Source organism: Corvus brachyrhynchos, unplaced genomic scaffold (genome assembly GCF_000691975.1).
Source record: "Corvus brachyrhynchos isolate BGI_N302 unplaced genomic scaffold, ASM69197v1 scaffold239, whole genome shotgun sequence".
Classification (NCBI taxonomy): Eukaryota; Metazoa; Chordata; class Aves; order Passeriformes; family Corvidae; genus Corvus; species Corvus brachyrhynchos.
Genome location: NW_008246057.1, coordinates 3,245,240 through 3,267,545, shown reverse-complemented (window position 1 = coordinate 3,267,545; position 22,306 = coordinate 3,245,240). Strand labels below are relative to the sequence as shown.

The 22,306-nt window shown below is 38.6% G+C and overlaps 1 protein-coding gene across 2 annotated transcripts in view; it reads right to left on the bottom strand.

Moving 5' to 3' along the window:
- Positions 1–22,300, bottom strand: part of PIK3CG (phosphatidylinositol-4,5-bisphosphate 3-kinase catalytic subunit gamma) — a 34,794-nt gene extending 12,494 nt beyond the window's left edge. The window contains exons 1-7 of one of the 2 annotated variants that reach the window (XM_017745999.1): positions 22,137–22,300; positions 14,861–16,876; positions 10,612–10,677; positions 10,282–10,507; positions 6,312–6,415; positions 4,168–4,314; positions 2,834–2,924 (exon numbers count right to left, since the gene is read on the bottom strand). In XM_017745999.1, coding sequence (XP_017601488.1) covers positions 2,834–2,924; positions 4,168–4,314; positions 6,312–6,415; positions 10,282–10,507; positions 10,612–10,677; positions 14,861–16,864 — 2,638 coding nt within the window. In that variant the 5' untranslated portion in view covers positions 16,865–16,876; positions 22,137–22,300. Of the gene's footprint in view, positions 1–2,833; positions 2,925–4,167; positions 4,315–6,311; positions 6,416–10,281; positions 10,508–10,611; positions 10,678–14,860; positions 16,877–18,078; positions 22,117–22,136 lie in introns of those variants that run through there. The other variant, XM_008642523.2, reaches the window with a different exon arrangement.
- Between the last annotated feature and the right edge of the window lie 6 nt (positions 22,301–22,306).

Sequence of the window (22,306 nt, the reverse complement as noted above, 5' to 3'; positions counted from 1 at the left end):
TCCCAAGGGGAGGAACTATTCCTGTCCTGATCCCAATTCACATTTTTCACCAGCTTCTCTCCAGCTTCACAAAAATGAAGAGATGAAGAAAAGCTTCTGTTTTGCCGCACTCTAGGGATGCAAGTGTTGCCAGGGCTGTGGCAGAGGAACAGAGCTGGCCCTCCTGCAGTGAATCCAATTTAAGCTTAAGTATGCATAACACAGAAAGCTCAGAAATACCAGTACATAGCAAGGTACAGCAGTGGGATTGCTGGTAAAAAGCTCTGGTTGTCAGAGCCATGGGGTCTGTCCCTAAACTGAACAGACCCTTGCCAAGGCAAACTGGCACATCACAGCAATATGGTGCAGAAACAAGGCCTTGTCCTGTTCACACCAGCATGGCATGTGATGGAGGGGAAGCTAGAGGGAAATGCAGAAACAGAGGCTGCAACACAACGCTGCACTGTAGCCAAGACTAGCAAATGCAGTCCAGACTGGGCATGCCTGTATGGGGGAAAGTCAGGTTTTAGTTGAATTTATTTGCTAACTGGAAATATTTTATCTTCTTTCTCTGGTTCAAGTTCAACAGTGTCTTCTAGCTTCAGCTCCAGATCAGAGATAAGCAAGCAAACAAAAATACCCCTTTTTCTCCAAAGCGTTCCAAAGCAGTTTCTGATTTGGTTTTAATTTGACTCTCTTGGAAACACATCAATTTCTTTCTATTCACAATCCCACCCTTTGCAATTACTGAATTATGTGGAATTTTTCAGTAACAGAGTAAAAACACAGCAATCTCTTCCTGCATTCCGTGCATGACTGAATTCATGGCTGGATACCCCCTTCTGTCTTTACAGTGGCCTGATACATTTGCCATAAAACTATTGTGGAAATATGACCTCCAAAACCCACCACCAAGACCATCAAATTAAAAAGCTTTGCATTTTGGTCTGTGCTTGTCAAGCTGCTGTTTTTCTCCGGAGTGTGAGCCCCAGCTCTCATTCCAGCTGTTGAAAAAGCTTTCCCTGCCTGTGCTCACTAACGTCCCTCTAGTGGCCAACAGCTCCTCGATTGTGGGGGAGAAGAGCTGGCTCAGGAAGCACGACAAGGATAGCAGTTCTCAGCTGGGCTGCACTCAGCTGAGAGGGAGTGCAGCAGGAAATGCACCATGTGATGTGTTTCTGGGGCTCTGTGTTACTAAGGCAGGTGACTTTTCTACGAGCCAGCTTGAACTTCTTACTTTCAGCAGCGATGCGGCACAGTAAGTAGTGATAATTGCCTCACAGAGCCAGGAACATACAGACACGTCAAAGGGAGAGAGAGCAGGGTATGATCTTCTACCACTGATGTAGAGAACAGAAAGTTCCTCCTACAGAGGTCTGCTTGGCAGAAGCAGTGGAGAGGACAGATGCTTCCAGAATTACAAACTGCACTGAATGCAACGTCTTTTACAGAATGAGAAAGCTCTACACGGGAGATGCCAGCCCCAGGTCTAAGACACCTGTTTCTCCGTGCTCATTGTAGAGTGGGGTACTGTCCTTGAGTCAATACACAGAAACTGCCCAAGTTCCATGGAAGTATTAAGAGGGAGGGAAGAAGCAGCCTGGAAGACGACCATGTGTGAATATTGTGAAACAACATTTGCATGCCACTATTCTTTGGTTCTGTTCCAAACAAGCATAAGCTCTACATCGAAGTGTGCCACATTGGGTATTACTAATTTAGGCTGCAGGTATTCTCAGCAAACCAAGCAGGAGTGTCAATATGATTAACCATGCCCCTACTGGGGTGCTAAAAGGATGCTAAATTCTTACATCTCTCCCATGCACAAAGGAAAATCAAATATTATTTCCTTGAGACAGAAGAATGGGGAATCAATTAGGAATTCATGAAAGAATAACAGAAATCTGTGACTCAAGTATGAAAGTGCCAGAATCACTGGCAGAATTCCTCCTTCTTCCTCCATTTTTTCAATACATTACATTGTCTTGAGATAATTTTAAACAAAATTAAATCAGACCCTAAAAAGCTCTCTAAAGAATTAGTTTTAGCACATCTAAAGGAGAGGAAACCCCCTCAACTTTCCTTATATTTACAGTTAGTTAGTGTTTTGATGCACAGTGTTCCATTTCCTTTATTATTAAAATTTTATCAGTATAAATTATTCAATTTTATGTATTATATCAATACATATATTCAATTTATATTAGTAGAAAAGAAACTGTCTTATGTCACGCTACCAGGTGCATTTTTCCTGCATTGCTGAGATATCCTGAAATCAAGAGGATGTTAAAAAAATTTTATGTGGCAATGGATTTTAGAGAGGAAGTACATTACAAAAGTACATTAAAGAGTTCTTAATTTTACTGGGTTTTCTTTCACCACAAGTAGTGAAAAATTGATCATCTGTGCTGCAGGAACTAATGCCCTGTGAGAAATACTGCCTGAGTTTCCTGTTAAGTAATGTTGTTGCTTCTGTGTGGTATAAAGCTTTAGGTCAGGAAAAAAAAAGTTTTGCTCTTTTCTCTATTTTATTCCTATCAACACATTAAAACACATCTTGAATAATTCACTCACTTTCACTGCTGTTTCATACTAAATATTGTTATTAAAGAGAAACTTGGAGCACAACCCAAGTAGTTGGACTTGCACAGGAATCACAGCCAGTAAAGCTGGTGCTGCAGCTCAAGGAAGGGCAGAAACCACTGCCAAGATGCAACTGAAGGCTGCTCACAGAAAGTGTAATAAAGTGCTATTTCCCTCAGGACTACAGCACCTATTAGAATAGTTCTCCCATACACATCTTCTGTAAATATGGTATTTCAAATTTCGAATCACAGTAAGTGTGATCACATACCTATTTTGTTCCCTGTAGAAATGCAACCATATGGCAACAAACAGAGGTCCAAGGATTCTGCTTCCCAAATGGATCCCATAATTCGAAGAATCTAGTAAAAACAAATGTATATGCTAAGTTATTTCAAATTATTTGAACATTACAGATTACTCATATGAATAACTCTACCCAGACCTCTGAGATAGGGCTAAACTTACTTTGCTATCCAATTAAGAGATAAATACAATAAGTGTGCAGTCATTCAAGACAATCAGTTACAGAACCAGGGTTTATATTTCTTCATCTGTCCTGCGACCAGGCAATCTCTACTTTTCTATAAAATATTAATAAATATATTGTATGATTTCTACATAAGGTGAGATTGAATGTGTTAGCAAGCATGTCCATTTTTTCCCATAAATACCCCCAAAAGCCCTAACAAACCAGTTGTCAGAAACCAGAGTGATGATAACTACTGATTTTTCATTTGTTAACTTCACCCACTGCATAAATAAATGATAAAAACACTTCATCAGAGGAACAGGCCATCTTGCACTAAGTAAGATTCTGTCTCTAGAACACCAAAGTGTGAAGTATGTATGGCATATGGCAGGAAAAGCAAGGCTAACAGTATGTACTGTCTGGTTGGGATGAAACTCCTTTTCTTCAGAGCAGCTTGTACTGTGCTGTGGTTTAGGGGGTGACCAAAGCAGTGCTGAGAACACACTGATGTCTCAGTGTCCCAGCTGAACAGTGTCTGCTGAGTGTCAAGGCTACCTGTTTCTCACCCTGCCTGACACTGACTAGATTGGGGTGCACAAGAGATTGCGAGGGGACACAACCAGGCAGATGACCTGAACCAACCAAAGAAATACTCCATGCTGAACAGTGTCATGCCCAGCAATAAAACAGGGAGGAAGGGGTTATGTAGGTTAACCATCTTCTGCGCAGGAACCGGCTGGGAACTGGTCTACCCATGGGATGTGGTGAGTGACTGCCTTAAACCACTTGTTTTGTTTTCCTCCTCTCTTCTTCCACTTCTCCTTGCTTATTGAACAATCTTTTTTAATCTTTTTTAGCTCAACTCGCAAGTTTTCTTGCTCTTACTCTTCCTTTCCTCTTTCCCCGTACCACCAGGGTTAATCCATAACAAAGTAACATAAAAAACTGTAGTACAATGAAGATGATCCAGTGTTGACATCAGCCTTGCCATATAGAGTTTAAAACACAAAAGACTACCTCGTATTTCATACATACAGTGAAGACAAAGATAGACACACTTTGGAAAAGTAAAATGATTTTAAAATATTTTAAAATATTAATGTTATTCTTTTCATAAGTTTTAGCTCCCATACCTGTAAAATCAGCATGTCCTGACGGAGGTCATCTCCGTGTTTGAAGATGATGCCTATGGTTTCATTTGACAGAGCTGTTGGATCTGCACATTTAAATTCAAGCCAGAGAGGCTTCTTCTTAGATGCCATTACTTTACATTTTTCTATCTGTGAAAGACATGTTTATTGCTTGCTAGCCATTGTATGCCAACATCAACCCAAGAAACCTTTTTAACAGCAGCTACAGAATAGTTTACCAACTTCCACTCAGTTACACCACAAGCAACACACTGAAAGCACATGTAAAGAAGGGTGTTCAGTTGCCACACAAAGCCTCCCCAACCCGGCACAACTTTTAACTACTTCCATGATAAAGAACAAGTGTATCTTGACTCTCCAAAACTGGATTTAGCTTGTAAATCTGCTTCAGACAGATTTAAAACAGGAATAGACATTTTGACAAAACAGGAAATTATGACTCTCACAACAGCAGTTCGACAGGTGCTTTGCAAAACCAGAATGTAATCATTGTCCAATGCAATTTAGCACATCATCTACCCTTGTGACTTCTAGCAACTACATTCCAGACTGCTTCATTCAATTCCCCTAGTAAATTGTTCACATTCATGGGGGAGATGGCATTTTTGAAACTAATTTAATGTAATCATTCATAAAATAAGAAAATTAATTCCCTATTTAGTTTTATTACATTTATAATATTGATAAATTCAGCACTGAAAATGCAGTATTTCAAATGTTTTCTCCAGTAATTATGGCTAATACAACTGTAGTATGCCTTACTTTCTATTCTCCAATTCCTGATTCATTGTTGAACATTACTATGTACAATAAAGCCACCTAAAATTTAAAAACCTGCAAGCTTAAAAAACTGCACATCAGTGTTTGAGAGCTGATGGAATCCATAACGTAGGAGTATTTTAGTATATTCACATTTCATAAAGATTATGGACAAATAGTACTTGTTAAAATGAACATGAAATGAAAGCTTTTTACCAAACATTTTTATTCATATAGTTTGGAAAAAGAAAAGCTAACCCATCAATTTTTGTAAATCTATTGCTTCGTTCATCTACAAAGGTCCTGTAAGACTGAATACTTCCTGAAGTGAAGGAAAACTAGAAAATCCAGAGAAAGCTTTTATTTTATAATCTAATTTCTGGCAAACAGTTGATTATTTCTGTACAAAAAAAAAAGAAAATTAAAGAGAGACAAATACAAACAAGAAAATAGTATTTAAGAAGTCACAAATTATTTCTGAATATGAAATGTCTGAATTGACTTCTGTGCTGACAGTGCTTCAGCCATGCTCAGCTGGGAGGTGTTTAATTCTCTCAGCTTGAAGACAGACCAGCTTATAGCCTGTCTCCCAAGGCACAGGTTTATTTAACAGAAACATGGCTATATTTAGACAACACCTGACTATTCAGCAATTCCTTAAGTTGGATGGTTTGTCTGTCCTTAGCTAGGAGAAAAATTAAGGGACTCTTTTCTTGTAGGGTCCTTACTGCACGTCAAGTAAATCCAAGAATCTTCTGGATTCTGACTGTGCTTCTTCACCCAGACCTCACATTGCATTTTAGATGCATGATCCAATTTCCTTTCACTATACATCTGCTGATTTATGAATCTTTTTTTTAAACTCTGAGTCAAACATACAGAATTGCAATCTCACCACAAAACTGAAGGCAGCAATATTGAAAACCAAAGTGTTTCTTAATGCATTTCTAACTAAATCATAATGTATTTTCTAACAAAAATAACAAAGAGATACTGAAAAATCAGAAATAACTGAGGTAGACATTTTTGTCAGTATGATCAAAGTCTGGACCCAAACCTTAGTGACAGATATCAATCAGGTTAAGACAGAGAAAGTAACTGGAAGAATAGAAACTGAATATCCCAAAGCCCCTGAATCAGATAAAACAGTTTCACACAGGTATTTTTTTGGGACATGGTGGCATGTCATTACATTTAGAAAAATAATAATAGCCCTGGGAACAAAAACCTCCTGAGTCCATGGGATGTCATTGTATTCACACTGAAATAAGACCATTAGACATATAAGCAAAAATTTTTACCAAGGGACACATACTTGCAAATAGATTTTTTTAAAAAAGGATTTGTAGAAGTCAGAATATATTTACCACTAGTGCTCCTGCTCTTAGTCCAGGATCATACGGAACTCTAAAACTTTCTGGAAGTTTGCTGCCCTGTAATTTTTCAAGCTTTTGTCTCAGCTGTGCAATAACTGCAATTACAAGTAAGAAAACACAACAAAATCAAAAGTTGGAAGGCAAAAAGATTATAGATAATCAAACTTGTTGAGCATTATAATTTGGCTAAAAAGCTCCATTTAGCTATTTTTCAAATTGCTTTCCTCCTGCATCTCTTGATTCAGGGAATGGAGGAAAACTCTTGAACGTGCACTATTAACGGTCAGGGCTGTTTCAGATAACTAAAGGTAAAGTCTTCAAACACCTCAGAAGTATGTGCCTTCTCTGCAGTGTTAGCAACACTGCACAGAAAGAGTTTACATTAAAATGTCAGCTTTTGTTTAAAAAACAAAACACAGTAGAACACACCAAAAAATATTTTCCCTCATAACTGACAAGAAACACAGACAGACTCAAGGCTTTTGAATTCCTGGAATTAATTACTCTGTAACCATAAGGAGACAAACTACAGAGACACTGAATTTCCTATCCTCCTGAAACTGGTTTCATAGTTCAGACTTCATAATCTCACATTCCAGTAAGAAGAAAATTTGCTGTGTATTTATATGAACAAGAATTTTAATGTTACTATCTAAATGCAATCTTTAATATAACCTCAAGCTTCTGAATGAATCTTCAACTCAGAAGAGTACAGATTATACAACACATGATGTATTTTGTTCATCTCAGCTAGTGAGTGTCAGCAGCATAAGCAATACACTGGCATTACCCTGCATTAGGGCAAAGACCTGAACACTGTTCTAAAATAAACTGTAGCTACACAGCAGAGGATGTGTATATATATCCTTAACTAATTTTGGAGATAAAGAGCAAAAAAATCGTACTGAGAAAGCTAAACATGGACCTGGATATTTAAAATAGGATCATAATCACAGAATCATGGATTAGTTTGGGTTGGACAGGACCTTTAATGGCCATCTAGTCCAACCCCCCTGCAATGAGCAGGGACATCTTCAATTCAACTTGCTCAGAGCCCTGTCCAGCCTGACCTAGAGTATTTCCAGGCATGGGGCATCTCCACCACTGTGGGCAACCTATTCAAGTGTGCCAACACCCTCATCATAAAAAACATGCCTTCCTTAGGCATAGTCAGAATTTGCCCCGCTTTAGTTTAAAATCATTAACTCCTGTCCTATCACTACAGGCCCTACTAAAAAGTTTGTGCCCCGCCTTTTTTACAAACTCCCTGTAAGCACTGGAAGGCTGATGTTAAGTCTCCTGAGCCTTCTCTTCTCCAGGCTGAACAACCCCAACAGTCTCAGCTTTTCCTCACAGGAGAGGTGCTCCAGCCCTCTCATTTTGTGACTCTTCTCTGGCCTCACTCTAGCAGATCCATGTCTTTCCCGTCCTGAGTGGCCCAGAGCTGGATGCAGTATTCCAGGTGGAGTATCCCAGGGGCAGAGGAGAGGGGCAGAATTATCTCCCTCGACCGGCTGCCTATGCTACTTTTGATGCAGCCCAGGACACTGACTTTTTGGGCTGTTAGTGCACATTAGACTAAATCAGGACAGTTCAAATGCTGCTATCAAATTTTAAAAGTCAAGCCAAAAGAACTGGCTGACAACTCACAGAATACAAATGTTACACCTATCCTAGAGGGTTTTAGAGAAGAACTACCTAGCAGTGCCTGGTCACTAACGTGGTATCTCTTCTGGTAAAAAACAAATCTGACAGCAATATACAGGAGCCAATAAGTGGACTTCAAAATTAGACACTTTTCAAAAAAACCCTCAAAAATCCCAAACCCAAACCCACAATAACACAAAAACAAACCAACCAAACAAAAAAACCCCCTAACAACTCCCCCCCCACCACCCCCCAAAAGCACCTAAGTTGTAGTAACTTGGATAATGAAACAGCTTTCTATAATGTAACTATAGATTTCCTAGACAAATGTCTAGGAAAGTTACTGTTTACAGTTTACTGTTAGTTCAGTAAGTATCCTCACTGTAATGTAATCTGAAAACTGTATGCAAACCAACTGAAGCTACAAAACACTAGGAATAGCTGATTTTAAAACACAAGTAAAGGCACTTGCTAAAACAATTTTCAAGTCTATCTGTCCTAAGAACAAGGTGCTGTGCTTTTTAACCGATGAAACAGCTGCATAGACACATTCCTGGGAGAAAAATCATCTAGCTCAGAGGGTGATGAAAGCAGATAATCCCATGCAAGATATAATATTATGATCTTAAGGATTTATTTATTTATTATTACTTGCTATCTTCAAATATAAGCAAAGAGATTATAGTGAAAAGTGAAAGAAGCAGTTTGACAGCACGATTGCTACTGGAATAGTATGGACCTAGAAGGAAGGAATTTATTCTTTATGGAAAATCCACAAACACTGGAGAAACACATATAAAAGAATTAGATGAGACTACATGACAGAAGGAAATGAAACAGGACAAAACATTCAGACTGAAAATATGAACAACAATGAACATTAAAAACGTTGGGGCAAAAAAGAAGCAATAACTTCAAGAATAAATTTTAGGATATACATTTAAAAAATATAAGAAGTAGAAGGTGCTTGTAGAAAAAATTATGTCCTCAATAATCTGAGATAAATTACATTAGATATAGCATTAGTAGGACACTCCACAGTTTCAGGAAGCCTTATTTAGTGAAAATGTCAATTATATAAGTCCTCTTTCAGTGTTCTGCTGTACATTACATCCAAAGATTCTTTAACTTCAAAACCTAGTGGGTGTTAATGCGATTGCTTTCTCTTGAAACTTTTCTTCTTTGCCCACATATCCTTCAAAGATAATGCATTATGGAATCCACTGCTCTTACAGACATGTACATCTGCAAGGTTGTATAGTTTCTTTCCAAAATACGGGATTCTGACTAAATACATTTAGTATATAGAGTATTTTAAGATAAATTTAGGAAGTTGTTTAGAAACAATGTTTTATATGGGGCTTCAGTAAGTCACTTAATTCATACTATGTGGTAACATAACAGATACTACACTATATATTGAAGAATAAATGCACATTTCCTTCAAATCTCTTTTGACACACCACCACAGCCACTTCTGCATAGCCAGAGTGGAGAGCCTTTCCAATCCAAGGACTTCCTGGCCTGGAGCATACCAGGCTGACCATAGAGGAAGAGATGGTCTCTCTACAGCTCTTAGAATTTTAATATTGTCGTATGTCTTCTCGCACTTACTCCCAACACCAAGCAAGTAACAGGAACGAGGATAAACAAGTTTTTAAGGAAGTTGGGGGAAAAAAAAAAAAAGGCAGTCAAAACGTAGAGGCAAAGAGGCAATGCATAGCCCGACTGTGGCTTCCAAAGCAGTGATTACAAGAACTGGAAGTAACAATACCACATCTGTGCCTCACAGGACTCCTCAAAGACACACCCTATATATTCACCCCTGATCCACCAGCTACTTCCATGGCATAGCAGAGGCTCCACTGGACTCCTCCCTGATCTCCTTGCCAAAAATCTTCTAGAGAGAGTTTAGGGGAAGGCTGTATTTTTTGGCAAGTGTCACTTTTAATTTTCAGTTAATATTTGTGTCTTTCTTCAGTGCTGGCATTCAGCTAAGGGTTATGTACAAGAACTTGTCTGTTTCCCAGTTGGCATGGCATGAGGTTCAAGAAGATAAGCCAAAGCTTGGGAAAGTAGGGGGTGTCTAGAACATTGATATTCTTCCCCTTTTGGGGTGAAATGAGCAAACAAATCTATTACTGGTTTATGCATTATTAATTTACACTCACGTTTTAAAGGAAGTAAAAATGATGCCCTTTGACAGTAATTTATCCACAAATTTCTAAGTGAACAGTACAATTTGCTGCCTAGTTTTTCACACCCAAGGAGAAAAAGCAGTATTAACAACAAAGAAATGCCTTTTAGCAAATACCTTGAGAAGTAACATCATACTTTTCTGCAGAAACCGATTTAATCTCCATTGTGACTTTATGCAGCAATTCAATTACTTGAACCTGCTTCATGAAATCATGCAGCATTGCTTTTCCACAGCCCCTAAGATAGGCTTCGAGGATGACTGCAAACCTCTGTTGGTAGTGCATGGACTGGGCAATTTCGCTTCTTAAGAACCAAAACAAGAAGTGACCAATTCTTTTATTCTACAGGTAAAGAAAAATACTGCAATTAGCATTCATTTATTGACAAAGGGTTTTAACAATGCCAGCAACTTTAGCACAAGTTGGCTGTATTTTGAAGTACTTACTCTCAAACCACGTTTTAGCAGAAATCTGGCTAATGCGCTGTCATGATATGGCTCAAATTTCACAGCCTGAGTAATACAAACATAGAAGACATGTTGTTAACACATTTAAGATCCCCCTGCACTCACACTTAACCAATGACATCTAGAGAACACACTGCTGCAGGAGTAGAAAATGTTAACAAAGCGGGTCTTTTGAGGCTTCTCTGTCTGATTCAAGAAGCACATTTTGTTTGCAACAGGTTCTTTTCAGGTTTACTATTAATGTGACAACGCAAGGTGTGGAGTACCTAACCAGGGAGTCCAAGCTGAGCATATGCACAAAGCAATATCATTCTTGGCTAAAACCAGCAAGATCAGAAACCAGTCTGCAGTATGACTGACACTGAAAATGCTTGAAATGATCACTGACAGATGGAATAATATAACTGTAATAGTTCTTAAATAAAATGTTTCAATAATAAATACTGGTTTTGGACAACATCTGCTACTTTGGGACTAGGGCACCAGGATTTACTGCTGGGCTCCCCAGAAAGCACAGGATACAGGAGCAGCTTTTCAGAGCACTTATCTGTCGTTTATTCCATAAACGAATGACAGAATAAAAGCTCTGATACACAGCCTATATTAATGAAGTACAATTAAGAGGAAGACTTCACCAGACCTTTTTTTTTTACTGACTCTGTGAAAACAGACGTGTTTTTTCTCTTCCAAAAGCTGCTCCCCTCCATCCAAGTCCACAGACATTTCCAAGCTACCAACAAAAAAAGGGGGGTGGGAGGAGGGGAAAGTCAACAACTGTTTTCAAGTTTCAGCATTGGAATCCTCTTGCTGTTATTCTCTCCTCCATCCCAATAACCAAGTGACTCAGTCTACCAGAAAAGTATCACACATCCATGTTCTGGGCTGTGCTAGGGAACTTCTCCACTTTAACTCATTTTTCCAGCAGCTTCTTGCATGTTCCTTGAGGAACTCAAGTTTATAGAAGGTTTGTATTAAGATTAATGGTGGAAAAAAAAGTATGCATTTTTATCCCATGGCAATAAAAGAGAAATAAGAAGCATACAATCTATGAATCAGTCACAAAATCCCTGTTATGAACTGAGGGGGTTGGTGAATGGCTTCAGGTTCTGGAAAGAGAGTGTCAGGAAGCAGCCTGTAGGGAGATTAAGGGAAAACAAAGGGATGCGCAGAGAGCTGGGTGCATGTAGTATGCTCAGCTTTCAGAAGCAACAAAGTATGCAAACCTCTAGCAAGAGTTATTCAACAGAATATAATGGTTCTTTCAAGGTCACTGTGGTCTGCAGCTTGCAAAGCAGCAACCAAGCCATCAGCAAAGGTCTGCTAAATTCATCAAACAAATCACAGTTTTATAAACTCTTACAAGTACTGTGGCACACAGTTGCATTTTTATTATTAAAATATCAACATGATTTCTGAAATGTAAATTGTCCTGTGAGTTTATTCAAAAGAAAGAAAAAAAAAATCAAACTTTTTCACTCAGCCTTCCTGAATGAACAAACTTATAAAAATGTCACAAAGACACGCTCTTTCTAGCTGCTGGCTAGGAGACAGACAAGAAAGCCAAGCACCAGACTTGCCCTTCTCCTGTATCATAATTCTGCAAGAACTGTCTTGACTGTCTGTGCAGTACTGTTTTACTTCCCCAAACAACACTGTCTTATTTAGGAAAGACAACGAGAATTCACAAATATAACAATATAAAGATCCTTTTACTTCTTGTATGAGATTATGAGGCATGAGGGGTTTTTAATAAAAATTAATTTTCACTGCAGTAAGGTACCCAAAAGCAATAATTATCACATAAATTCAAATGGATTTCTCACAGTTCCAAGAAAGCCTTTTATAAACCTCATTCTAGTATATACTATACTTAATGTTCACATAGCCTTGAAAAACAATTTAAGACTGAAATACAGCCAAACAACCAACCATTACTTCAAAACAAAATTTCTTTATTGAACTTGCAAATATATTTTAACATAAAACAATACTAAAAATTGTATTATGACCATCCTTACTGAGCTGATGTTTCATAAATAATTAATTTTAAAAGTTCAGCCCATTTTTCTTTTTGCTTCACAAAGTCAAATAACAACTTTTGCACAGCAACAATAAAAGCTGGACATTAAAAAATGTGTGCTGGCACTTCATCAGGTCCCTGTGTATACCTTTGCCTTGTCAATGCAGCAGGAGGCCTTTACTCACTGCCATATACATGCAGTACAGCCATTGGTGTTTATCTTACAAAGAATTTTGTTGCATTTTAACTACCCTGTCCATGGTTTGTCAACTGTACAGAGAACAACAGACAATCACAGGAAGCTCAATAGGTTGATTTATGGTATGGCTGTTTCTGTTTGAAATAAACCTGGAGGGGGAAATAAAATACTTGATTTCTAACTCTACAGAGGATAAAATGGGAATATCCTGTGCAGAGTGAAATAAGCCATCGAGCTTTCATAGAGGTGTGCATCTGAAAAGTGATGACCATTTGCAAGAGATACGTCCACTAGAGCAGACGAATGGCCGACATCCATTCTCTGAAAAACGTAGATTTTAAATACACTGTCATACCATACATGCTGCAGGATGCTGACAGCTTATATTCCATAGTTAGCTAAGAAATAAAGACAAGGAATGCAGCAGAGAGGTAAAAGTTGGAATCTAGCAAGTTTTTCGTTTTTAAGGATGGTAAGCTCACCAACACCTCTTACTAAAAATGACGCAGTGAAGTTAAGGCACTATGATTTTATGCTACATTATTTTATTTAACTGTTAGAAAGGTTTATTCTTTTTAAAACTCACCAGATTCATACTTCCTGAAAACAAACAATTTTTTTAAAAATGGAAACAACCCCAGTATTTCCCCTATTTTCTCAGGCATTTTGATAGCAACCAATCATCATCCCAAACTCCTAATTTGGATACAAAAAAAGCAAATAAAATTGCTGAGCCACATGTAGACAGCAAAAGCTCACAAGCCAAGTATATATATATAGCTGCAGCTACGTGGGAGGCCCAATGAGGTAACCGTAGTGACTCCTTTGCATAATGCAGAAGTGCATAAATTCTGCCTAATCTTCAGACAAGCAAAGACAAGGCTCGAAAGGCTTTGTTTAAAGCACTACCAATGTGCAGCAAAATCTGAAACACTAGCTTCATTTTCCTGGAAATCTGGGCTCTCCCTGAACCTGCAGAAATAAAAAAGCAGCTTCCCCAGCTGCAGCAGTTCCATTTTTTGGTTTGTTTTTTTTTTTAATCATGAATGTTGTCCTCTGATTCTTTGAAAAAAAATTTTCATGCTCTGAGGGATGACAGCCTTTCCATGCAAAACAGAGCCCTGTCAGGTGTAGAAGGCCTGCAGAACCACCTGGCTCCAGGGGCCATGTTTACCAGGAAGAACACAGGTTACAGCTTTTGTCAGCCACCAGAGGAGACTGTGCCATTGCCAACTGATGACACCATGCTGAGTGAAAAGCAACCAAACCAATTTTCTTGTGTAACTGATATAACCCTTCCCAACATTTGATCTGCACACAAAGTGCTTCAAATCAATACAGCAGTGATCCCTTGCCATTAGAACCACAATATTTCACCCAAGTTCCCAGAAGGACTTAACTTTATTATGTAGTCCTAGAAACCCTTTAGTTACCTTCAAAATTTTGGGGGAGGGGGGGAGCTTCTAGATAAATTTTCTCCCCTTAACAGTACAAGACTGAAGTCACTGCAACATACTATGTAATTACATTGGTGTTCTTGACCTAAACCCAACCCCAGGTTTTTCTTCAGGCCTTGCCCACGTCAACATCTGCTTTGCTATCTTTCTGTCTACAGTCTTTCTAAACTATCAGTAGTCAGTCAACAACTCTTCAGTGCTGTGTGATTCAAACCTGATATGAACAGGATTACAGACAACACAGTTAGGATTTAATCTCATCATAGATGTGCTGGCATTAACAATTTCCAGAAAAACTTACTACTGTAAACACAAGATGCAAATTGTAAGACACAAGGCAATGGTACCATAAAAACAACAACAAAGGCAAAGGACAAAAAGTAGGAAAGTGTATTTTGCATTAATCTGGTTATTACCACTGCTTTGACTAAATATTGAAGACTTCAAAACTAGGGAATACTAACAAGACCTACAAAAATGGGAAATGCTAATGATGGGGTAACACAAATATATCCCTGGAGGGCAGAGTTCAAGAATGCAAATACACCTTACCTGCACAAGCTGTAAAAGATAATGAAGAACATCATCATCTTCTAAACTTTCCAGTTTTTGAACTGCCATTGCTCGGACATTTTCGTCTGAAAAGTTACAGTCCAGAAGTTGCATTGTGAGTCCAACATCTAAAGTGCTCTGATCCCAAGCCTCTTTTTTAGCTAGCAACTGGTATGTTTTGGCCACTATTTCTTGTTGTCCCCATTTCACAGAGCTAAGCAGCTTAGGATATGCCTTGGGGTGCTTTATGCTCTCATATCTAAAGTGCCACAACAGTTCTTTGTCCTCAGGAGAAAGTGGATTAAGTGGGTCAGTTGCTATGATCTCTTCAAGTTGCTTGCGAAGCTGGTTGGGCATTTCAGCTCGGGTCCTGTCCCCCTGGGGATCTGATGATATCCTGTGCTTGGGAAGGGCAATTGGGTGACAATATCTGTCCAGCACAATAGAGACAGCCATTGAGTTTTCTTTATCTGGGTTAGTTGCTGATGTGAGTTTGTCTGCATTGATACTCCCTTGTTCTTCCCCTTTACCTGGAATTTTCCACATGTGGAGCACATACTCCCCACTTCGAAGCAAGAAACGGTGATCTATCAACAAAAGATTTACATAATAGAGAAGCTGGGTTTTGCATTTTGCATCAGAGTTGGAGGAGTCGTGTGACTGAAGGTTTGTCTTTGCAGATGGTCCCTGTGCTTTGCCGCAGTATATCTGAAGATTCAGAAGTGCTCCTTTAGGCAAATCCTTGATTTTGATGTCAAACTCCAACCAAATATTCCACAGAACCTCCTCAGTAAAAGGCTTTGATGAAGTTCTTCTCTGTGAAAGGAGCTGCTGCCCATGTTGAATGTTAGCCTCTACAAACACAGTAAGATCAGTATTTCTTGGTAAAACTGGGATATCAATGCCAATTATTTTCACTCTGAATTTCCTATTACAATCCCACAAAGAGATAGTGAAGACTCTCTCATGATCTTTTCCATCTACTGTCAATTGTTCATGATACCCTGTAACTCCCGTACAGTCATCCACCAAAGGCCATTCTTCCTTCTGAACTTCGTCCTCATTCGGGTCAGGGGGATTGTCTAGGACAAGGTGAATTTCTTCCCCATTCTTAAGGCACTGTCTTATCCAGTGAAAATCTTTGATTGGTGTCTCTCCAGTAATGTACTCATCTCTGCCACAAATCCTGAGAACAAAATCCAGTTCACTATGATCTTCAGGAATGTCCATCAAAGACTTTTTCTTTGCCATTTTTGTGAAAAAGCTGTGGAGAATCATATCTGGAGTGTCATCTATTGACACTTTAATTTTCTGACTAGTTGTTCCTCTATGTATGATTATGAAAATGTTATTATTAGTGATCTTTTTAAATAAATATTCTGGGAGTGGCTTAGATGTAGTCCATGGGTGCATTGCATATAATTTAGGATCTCTGCAGGCTACCTCTATCATTCGTGGAGTGACTAATCTGCGCCGGGTAAATTCTAGTTCATCATCATGCACATTGCTTACATCAGTGACATCATAACCAATTAAATCGTTAAGTTGCCGCTGAAATTCCTGAACTTCTTCTGATGGTTTTTGCTTCTGGACAACATAGATCTTGCCTACCTTTTTCTGTAACACCTTCCAGTACAGTATGCAGTCCAATGTCTGTAATACTTGATGTTTATCATAAATTTCATACCATTGCCCTTTCTTCTGATACTGCAGAATAAACTGGTCCGGGGTGAATGCATGGTAGAAGTCTGTGGTTTGACTCATCTCTATTGCACGCATCCAAATCTGTGCCTTCATTTGCTCAACCGTACAGTTGCCAGCTATTTCGAGTAACATAATTTCTGGTGCTTTAGTATGTTTATTGCTTGTAGGTAAAATGAACTCAATGGATATCAGTTCCATTGATGAAAAACTACTCGATGTACAATGAGGTTTCATTCTTCTTCTCCTTCGTTTGTTTTCCTCTCTCATAACAACGGGCTGTTCATGATCCCCCAACTCCATGCCAGAAGAAATCTAGCAAAACATACAATTACTCGATCACTTTCTCATTCACATTTATCTTTACTCTTACTTTTTAACTTTTCATATACACTTTTTATATTTCTGTTTTCCCTCAATTTCTTGTCACAAATACCTGATTCACATAAACCACCTCAGATATAATCTACTCAATTCAATACCTAATATAAATAAAAAAACCCTCCAACCAACTCCCAGTGATTAAGTAATTAATGTAGAGGTTTTAAACATCCTGCCAGATTTTACTGGGAATAAGCAGTTTGAATGTGCAACCTCCATATTGATCTCTTCTTGCTTCTATTTGATCAAGCACTGATTCTTCTGCTGCCTCATCTGTTTTGATGCTGCTGATGTTAACATAAGTGGATTTTCATAGAAAACAAAAGACACACTCCTGTATATTAATAGAATGCAGTCCCACTGAGCTCCAGGAATGGCATAAAGTAACAAAATAAGCAATTTCTTTGCAGTCTGGACACATGTGAGCCTATTCCCAGTTTCCTCTGCCTCTCTTTTTAGTGATGAGGAATCAGGACTTCAATCTAAAAAACGCCCTCAGGATGCAAAAGTCAGGGACTATTTCTGAAGATATATTTAATGTGCATCTAAATTCAAGGCTAGTGTCCTTAGACGTGCTTCTTTTAAATAAATCAATTCACCAGACTGATAATATCCATCCATTTTCAAAGTACACACTGCCAGTGTGAACTATTAGTTTGTTACAGAAGAAAAATCTCCCAAGCTGATGCTGATTTATTACCCTATACATCAAATCACACCTAAACCACCAGTGAAACAATATTAAACATGAGTAGCCTACCTTATCAGCATTCAGTAAACAAAAGATATTGTTGCTCAGTTAATCTCCATTGACCAATACTAAAGTGGAAGTTATTCACTAAGAGCTTAGAAGCGGAAGGCAGTGCTGATCGAGTGCACTCACACAAGCCAAGTTACAGCAACATACTGAACTTCTTTTCCAAGCAACACTTTCTACACATAAAATCTTTTAACTGCTGGAGAAAAGTAAAGCCAGTATAATGATGCCTTAGCAGATAATAAAAGAAGCAGATAAAATATAAATGGCTAAACTCAAACAACATAGCATGCTAACTAAAATTCTTCTTTTGAGTTCCAGAAAGCAGCAACTGTGGACACGCCACCTCTGTAATTGACAAAGTACAAGGAAATATTACCTGCTTATAAAACAAAGGCTGAATTGCTGAAGATGATTCATTTGTTTAATTTTTGTAGTTCCTATTTTTTTAAAGGAAGATCATTCACACAAAAAATTTCTTTGTTTAAGCTGTTCTGCTTTTCTTGCTCAGCCTCATATCCAGATGCAAAGGAAGTGCTGCACTTACCAGGAAGGAAGTTTTAACCAAGTTGATTATACATATGATTGCTCATTTTAAAAGAAGTCAGAATGCTTTTCCTGTTACAACAGTAAAAATATATCAACAGTACATCAATTTAACACGTATGTATAGAAGACATGCTTAGAGCCTTTTAAAAATAGCAAAGAATAACCTGGGTAATAAATTTAATGAATTCAAATAAAATATTTAAACCAAATATATTTTTGAGAGATTACCTTAAAAAGGAATTAAATATAAATACTAGATAAAAGACAACTAAATCTGCAATGTTTCATTATTTTTATTTTCATGGTGAAAGCCCTTTGAGGACTCCCAACTTATATTCACTAGAGTTTTTTAAGGCAGTCTCCATACATCACATAAAGATTGTATATGCCATGGATCTTGCATGGTAAAATCAGCAGCAGAACTGCTGGGCAGCCTTACACCTAATATCTTTAACTCATTCATTTATGATTACAAACACACAGTGAAACCCACTAGAAATGGCAACTTTAGATTCAGGAAGAAATTAAACCATAGACTTTCCACCCTAATTCTTGTGGTTAACTACAACCTGAGGAGCTGTTCTTTTAATAAAAAAAGATCCCCACAGGAAAAAAAACATTTGGGAAAACACATACAAAACAGAAAGAAAAGACAGAAAACCCTCTAATTTCATCCTTTTTCCTTATGACTTTTCCAGTGAAAATTGACATTTTGAAGAGCAACAAGCAGTACAAATCCTACAGTGGTAGATATCATGCAAAAATGATGACTCTTGAAAAGGAGGAAAAAATATGAAACAACTGAAAGGTTGTTTACCAACAGTGAAGTGCCTTTTTAAAAAATACATGCATGTGTCCTATTTATGAGACACATTTTTTATAAAAATGTGAAATATAACCCCTCCCTCTGTATTGGCGAAAGAATCTGCAGATCTGCTAGCCAGCCTAATCCGACAGTCTCTTACTATCTCCAACATGCCAAAGTTGATTAACACTCTGCCAAGGTTAAAAAGCAGAAAATACCCTCCAACACTGACACAACTCTTCTCTCTCTGAGCATCGTTCTGCTTGTCAGCTAAGATATTTTCTTTTTAGAGGCTATTTTTCTTAGGAGGTCAGTTTGGGGAAAACACATCTTTTATCTTTTAAAGCCAGTATTTGAATTTTCTCAAGGTAGTGGTGAAGTTACCCTGAATATTTTGTTGCTGACACAAAAACTACCCATCTTGGCCAAGACACCTCCAAAAGCCATACTCCACCCACGTGCAGCCTGTCAGCATTCATCAGCCACAGCCTCTGTGGCATCTCAGCACTACACAGTGCATTCCTCTCTCATCTTGTGTAAATTCTAAAATGCAATATAGTCACGTATTTTTCTTAATTTAAACTAGCATTAAGGGTTTTTTCATGCCAACAGGCTATGTAGATTTTTTGCAAAGAGTCCTTCCACTAAAAGTCACTGTGCTACCCCATTAAGTAAAGCTGGAGTCATTTCAGTTTCATTGGGTTCTGCAGATCTAGGAAAGCTTCCTGGTTTAAATGTCCTCAGCCTGCTCCTATGAGTCATGCACCTAAGGATTAATTCTTCAAACACATATACATACAAATAGCTCTTCTACCACTACTCCATAGATCAAGATCATCAAGACAAGCAAAGGCAGCATCTCTCCCTCATGCAGCAGAGAACTACCCTGCACACTGCCCAGATAATGCAATTGTTTCACACTCTCATCCACTTATAAAGGCAGGTAGAGCAACACCTTTGTGGGTTCAGATATTTCCCCACAAATTTCATCAGACACAACACAAAATGGGTGACACTTCTGTAGCTGCCTTGCCCTTACAAGACTGTCTTTTCTCCTGCATCCATTTGGGCTGTGACCTGTCATGTCTAGACCAGCCTGATCCAATCGCCATCTCCAGTTCTGCTCTGACCCCTTTTCCTCAGCTTCAGAAGGCAGTAATTGGCTTGGAGCGACGATTGTCTCTAATCTGACTCTTCAGTGATGCATTCTTAGGGTGACACCAAATTGTATCCATTTTCTGCTAATCCATGTGTTGGCAAAACCAGATTTCCTCATGCACATGAATCATAAAACTTTGATGTTTATAATGAAAAACAATTTCATGTTAAGCTCCTAAAACCTTTGTCATGCCTAAGCTTTACTTACAGTGACATTTCAATGTGTCTACTGCAACAACACCCCAAAACAAGAGAAAAAAAAAAAATCACTCTTTTTTATTTCTAATTCTAATGAGCTTCATCAACCCTCAATATCCCTATATTACAAGAACTGCTCTACACTGGTCCAAAAATCCTGATGGGGTCCAATGGAAAAGGAGGAGACGGGCCTGTAAAAAGTAACTAAGACAAGCAACCAGTCTTGCCTTTGTCTCCAGTTGTGTTCCTATCTCATCACTCAGGTCAACAATCTGATCATAACAAAACCAGCAAAAAATTAGGTTAATTTTCAGACGGATCTGTTCCTTTATCTGACTCAACACTTGCAGGAGTGGTAGGGCAGTGAGGGAAGAGAAGGAAAGGGAATGAAGCCAGCAGAGTTAAGCATAACTGAGACTGAAACATGACTCACAGCAGGATTAGGAGATAAACTAATGAGTAAAGCTGTTAAAAGATTTGAAAAAACTGCCTGAAAGGTGCTTTAAAAAGACAAAGTGGTATTATGATGTATTACTTAGCTACAAAAAATTCAGGATAGCTGTCAATCTTGACTGCTCTGTTAAGACTATGTTAGAAGTCTACCAGTTACTATCATGCTTATTCTATATTAGCTCCTGCTTCTGTTTTAATCCATCATGTGAAAACCTTATTTTAAAATTATTCTTTTCACTTTAGTGTGAACTCCTTCCCAGACAACTAAATTTTCAAGAAAATAAGCACTCTCTACCAGAGTAAAAATTACCTTGTGCATGCATCATGTAAATACAACACTAATGTTTACCTTCACACTTTTAGACAAAGTTCACTTGAAAGATAAATCAAAAAAAAATCAAAACTACCATGACAAGACTCAAAGTTTTCCAAGCAGCATGCTACAGCTACTTGCCCACACTGTTGTGTAGCAGGAGATGACTTTGCACTTGCTGGACAGGAGTATATCTTCTCTACTCCTACGGTAATCCAGTGCTAAACTTCACGGGGAAGACACAGCACTAACATTTCAAGCATGAACACAACAAAAAACCCCATTTCTCAGTTTCTTTGTCAGATCCTCTAGCAACTACTAGCTCTCATGGGAATTAAATCAGTGCAGGTTCCCATTAGCAAGTAAACATCACAGGTAATGCAGTCACATTCCTCATCAAAAAGTATATGAATCAGCAGATACAGCTTGGTCGGGAGGCTGGGGAGTCAACCAGACTGCTGTTACAGCTGTAGCATTTTCAGGATCCCCTGCCTTCATCGCCTTTAGTTTCTATATGAGTTTCTATTTGGGGCTCCTTCTGGAACAAACAATAACTTCTAGCTGGTTCCGAAAATTCCGGTAAGAATTTCGGCAAACTTCTAGTTAACTGGGGTTACACAAGAGATCTAGTAGTAATCTCGAAGTAATCCACCTTGGAACCAACACTTTGCAGGGTTTTAAAACCCAGAGATCGCTGCTATTGTTCCTGCCGGGACACACTCGTTATTTACAAACTGCCTGTCCCGTCAGCTTGCGCCCGCTTTTCCAACACTGACTGTTAGCTGCGTGATCTAATCTACACCAGCAACCAACTCCTGAATGCCCTCAGCTATTATTTCAGAGGGTTTGTGGTGTGGAAAGGTTTTATGGTCTACATGTATCAGATAGACACAAGAAATTTGTTGGATGAGGAAATAGTTACTTATTGTTTAAAAGCGGCGTTGTAGCAGAGCTGACTCACTGATCTTAAGACTCGAGAGAACTTCTACCACTGTTTACTGCGATCCTTCATTTCACATCGTTTCATTCAACGTTCCAACAGCTTCCTTAGCGGGTTTGGCATCAAACTCGTTAACTCCTGTTCGGGCCATGACGTGAGGCGGGACCAAGGCCGCGAGGGACCGGGCAGCA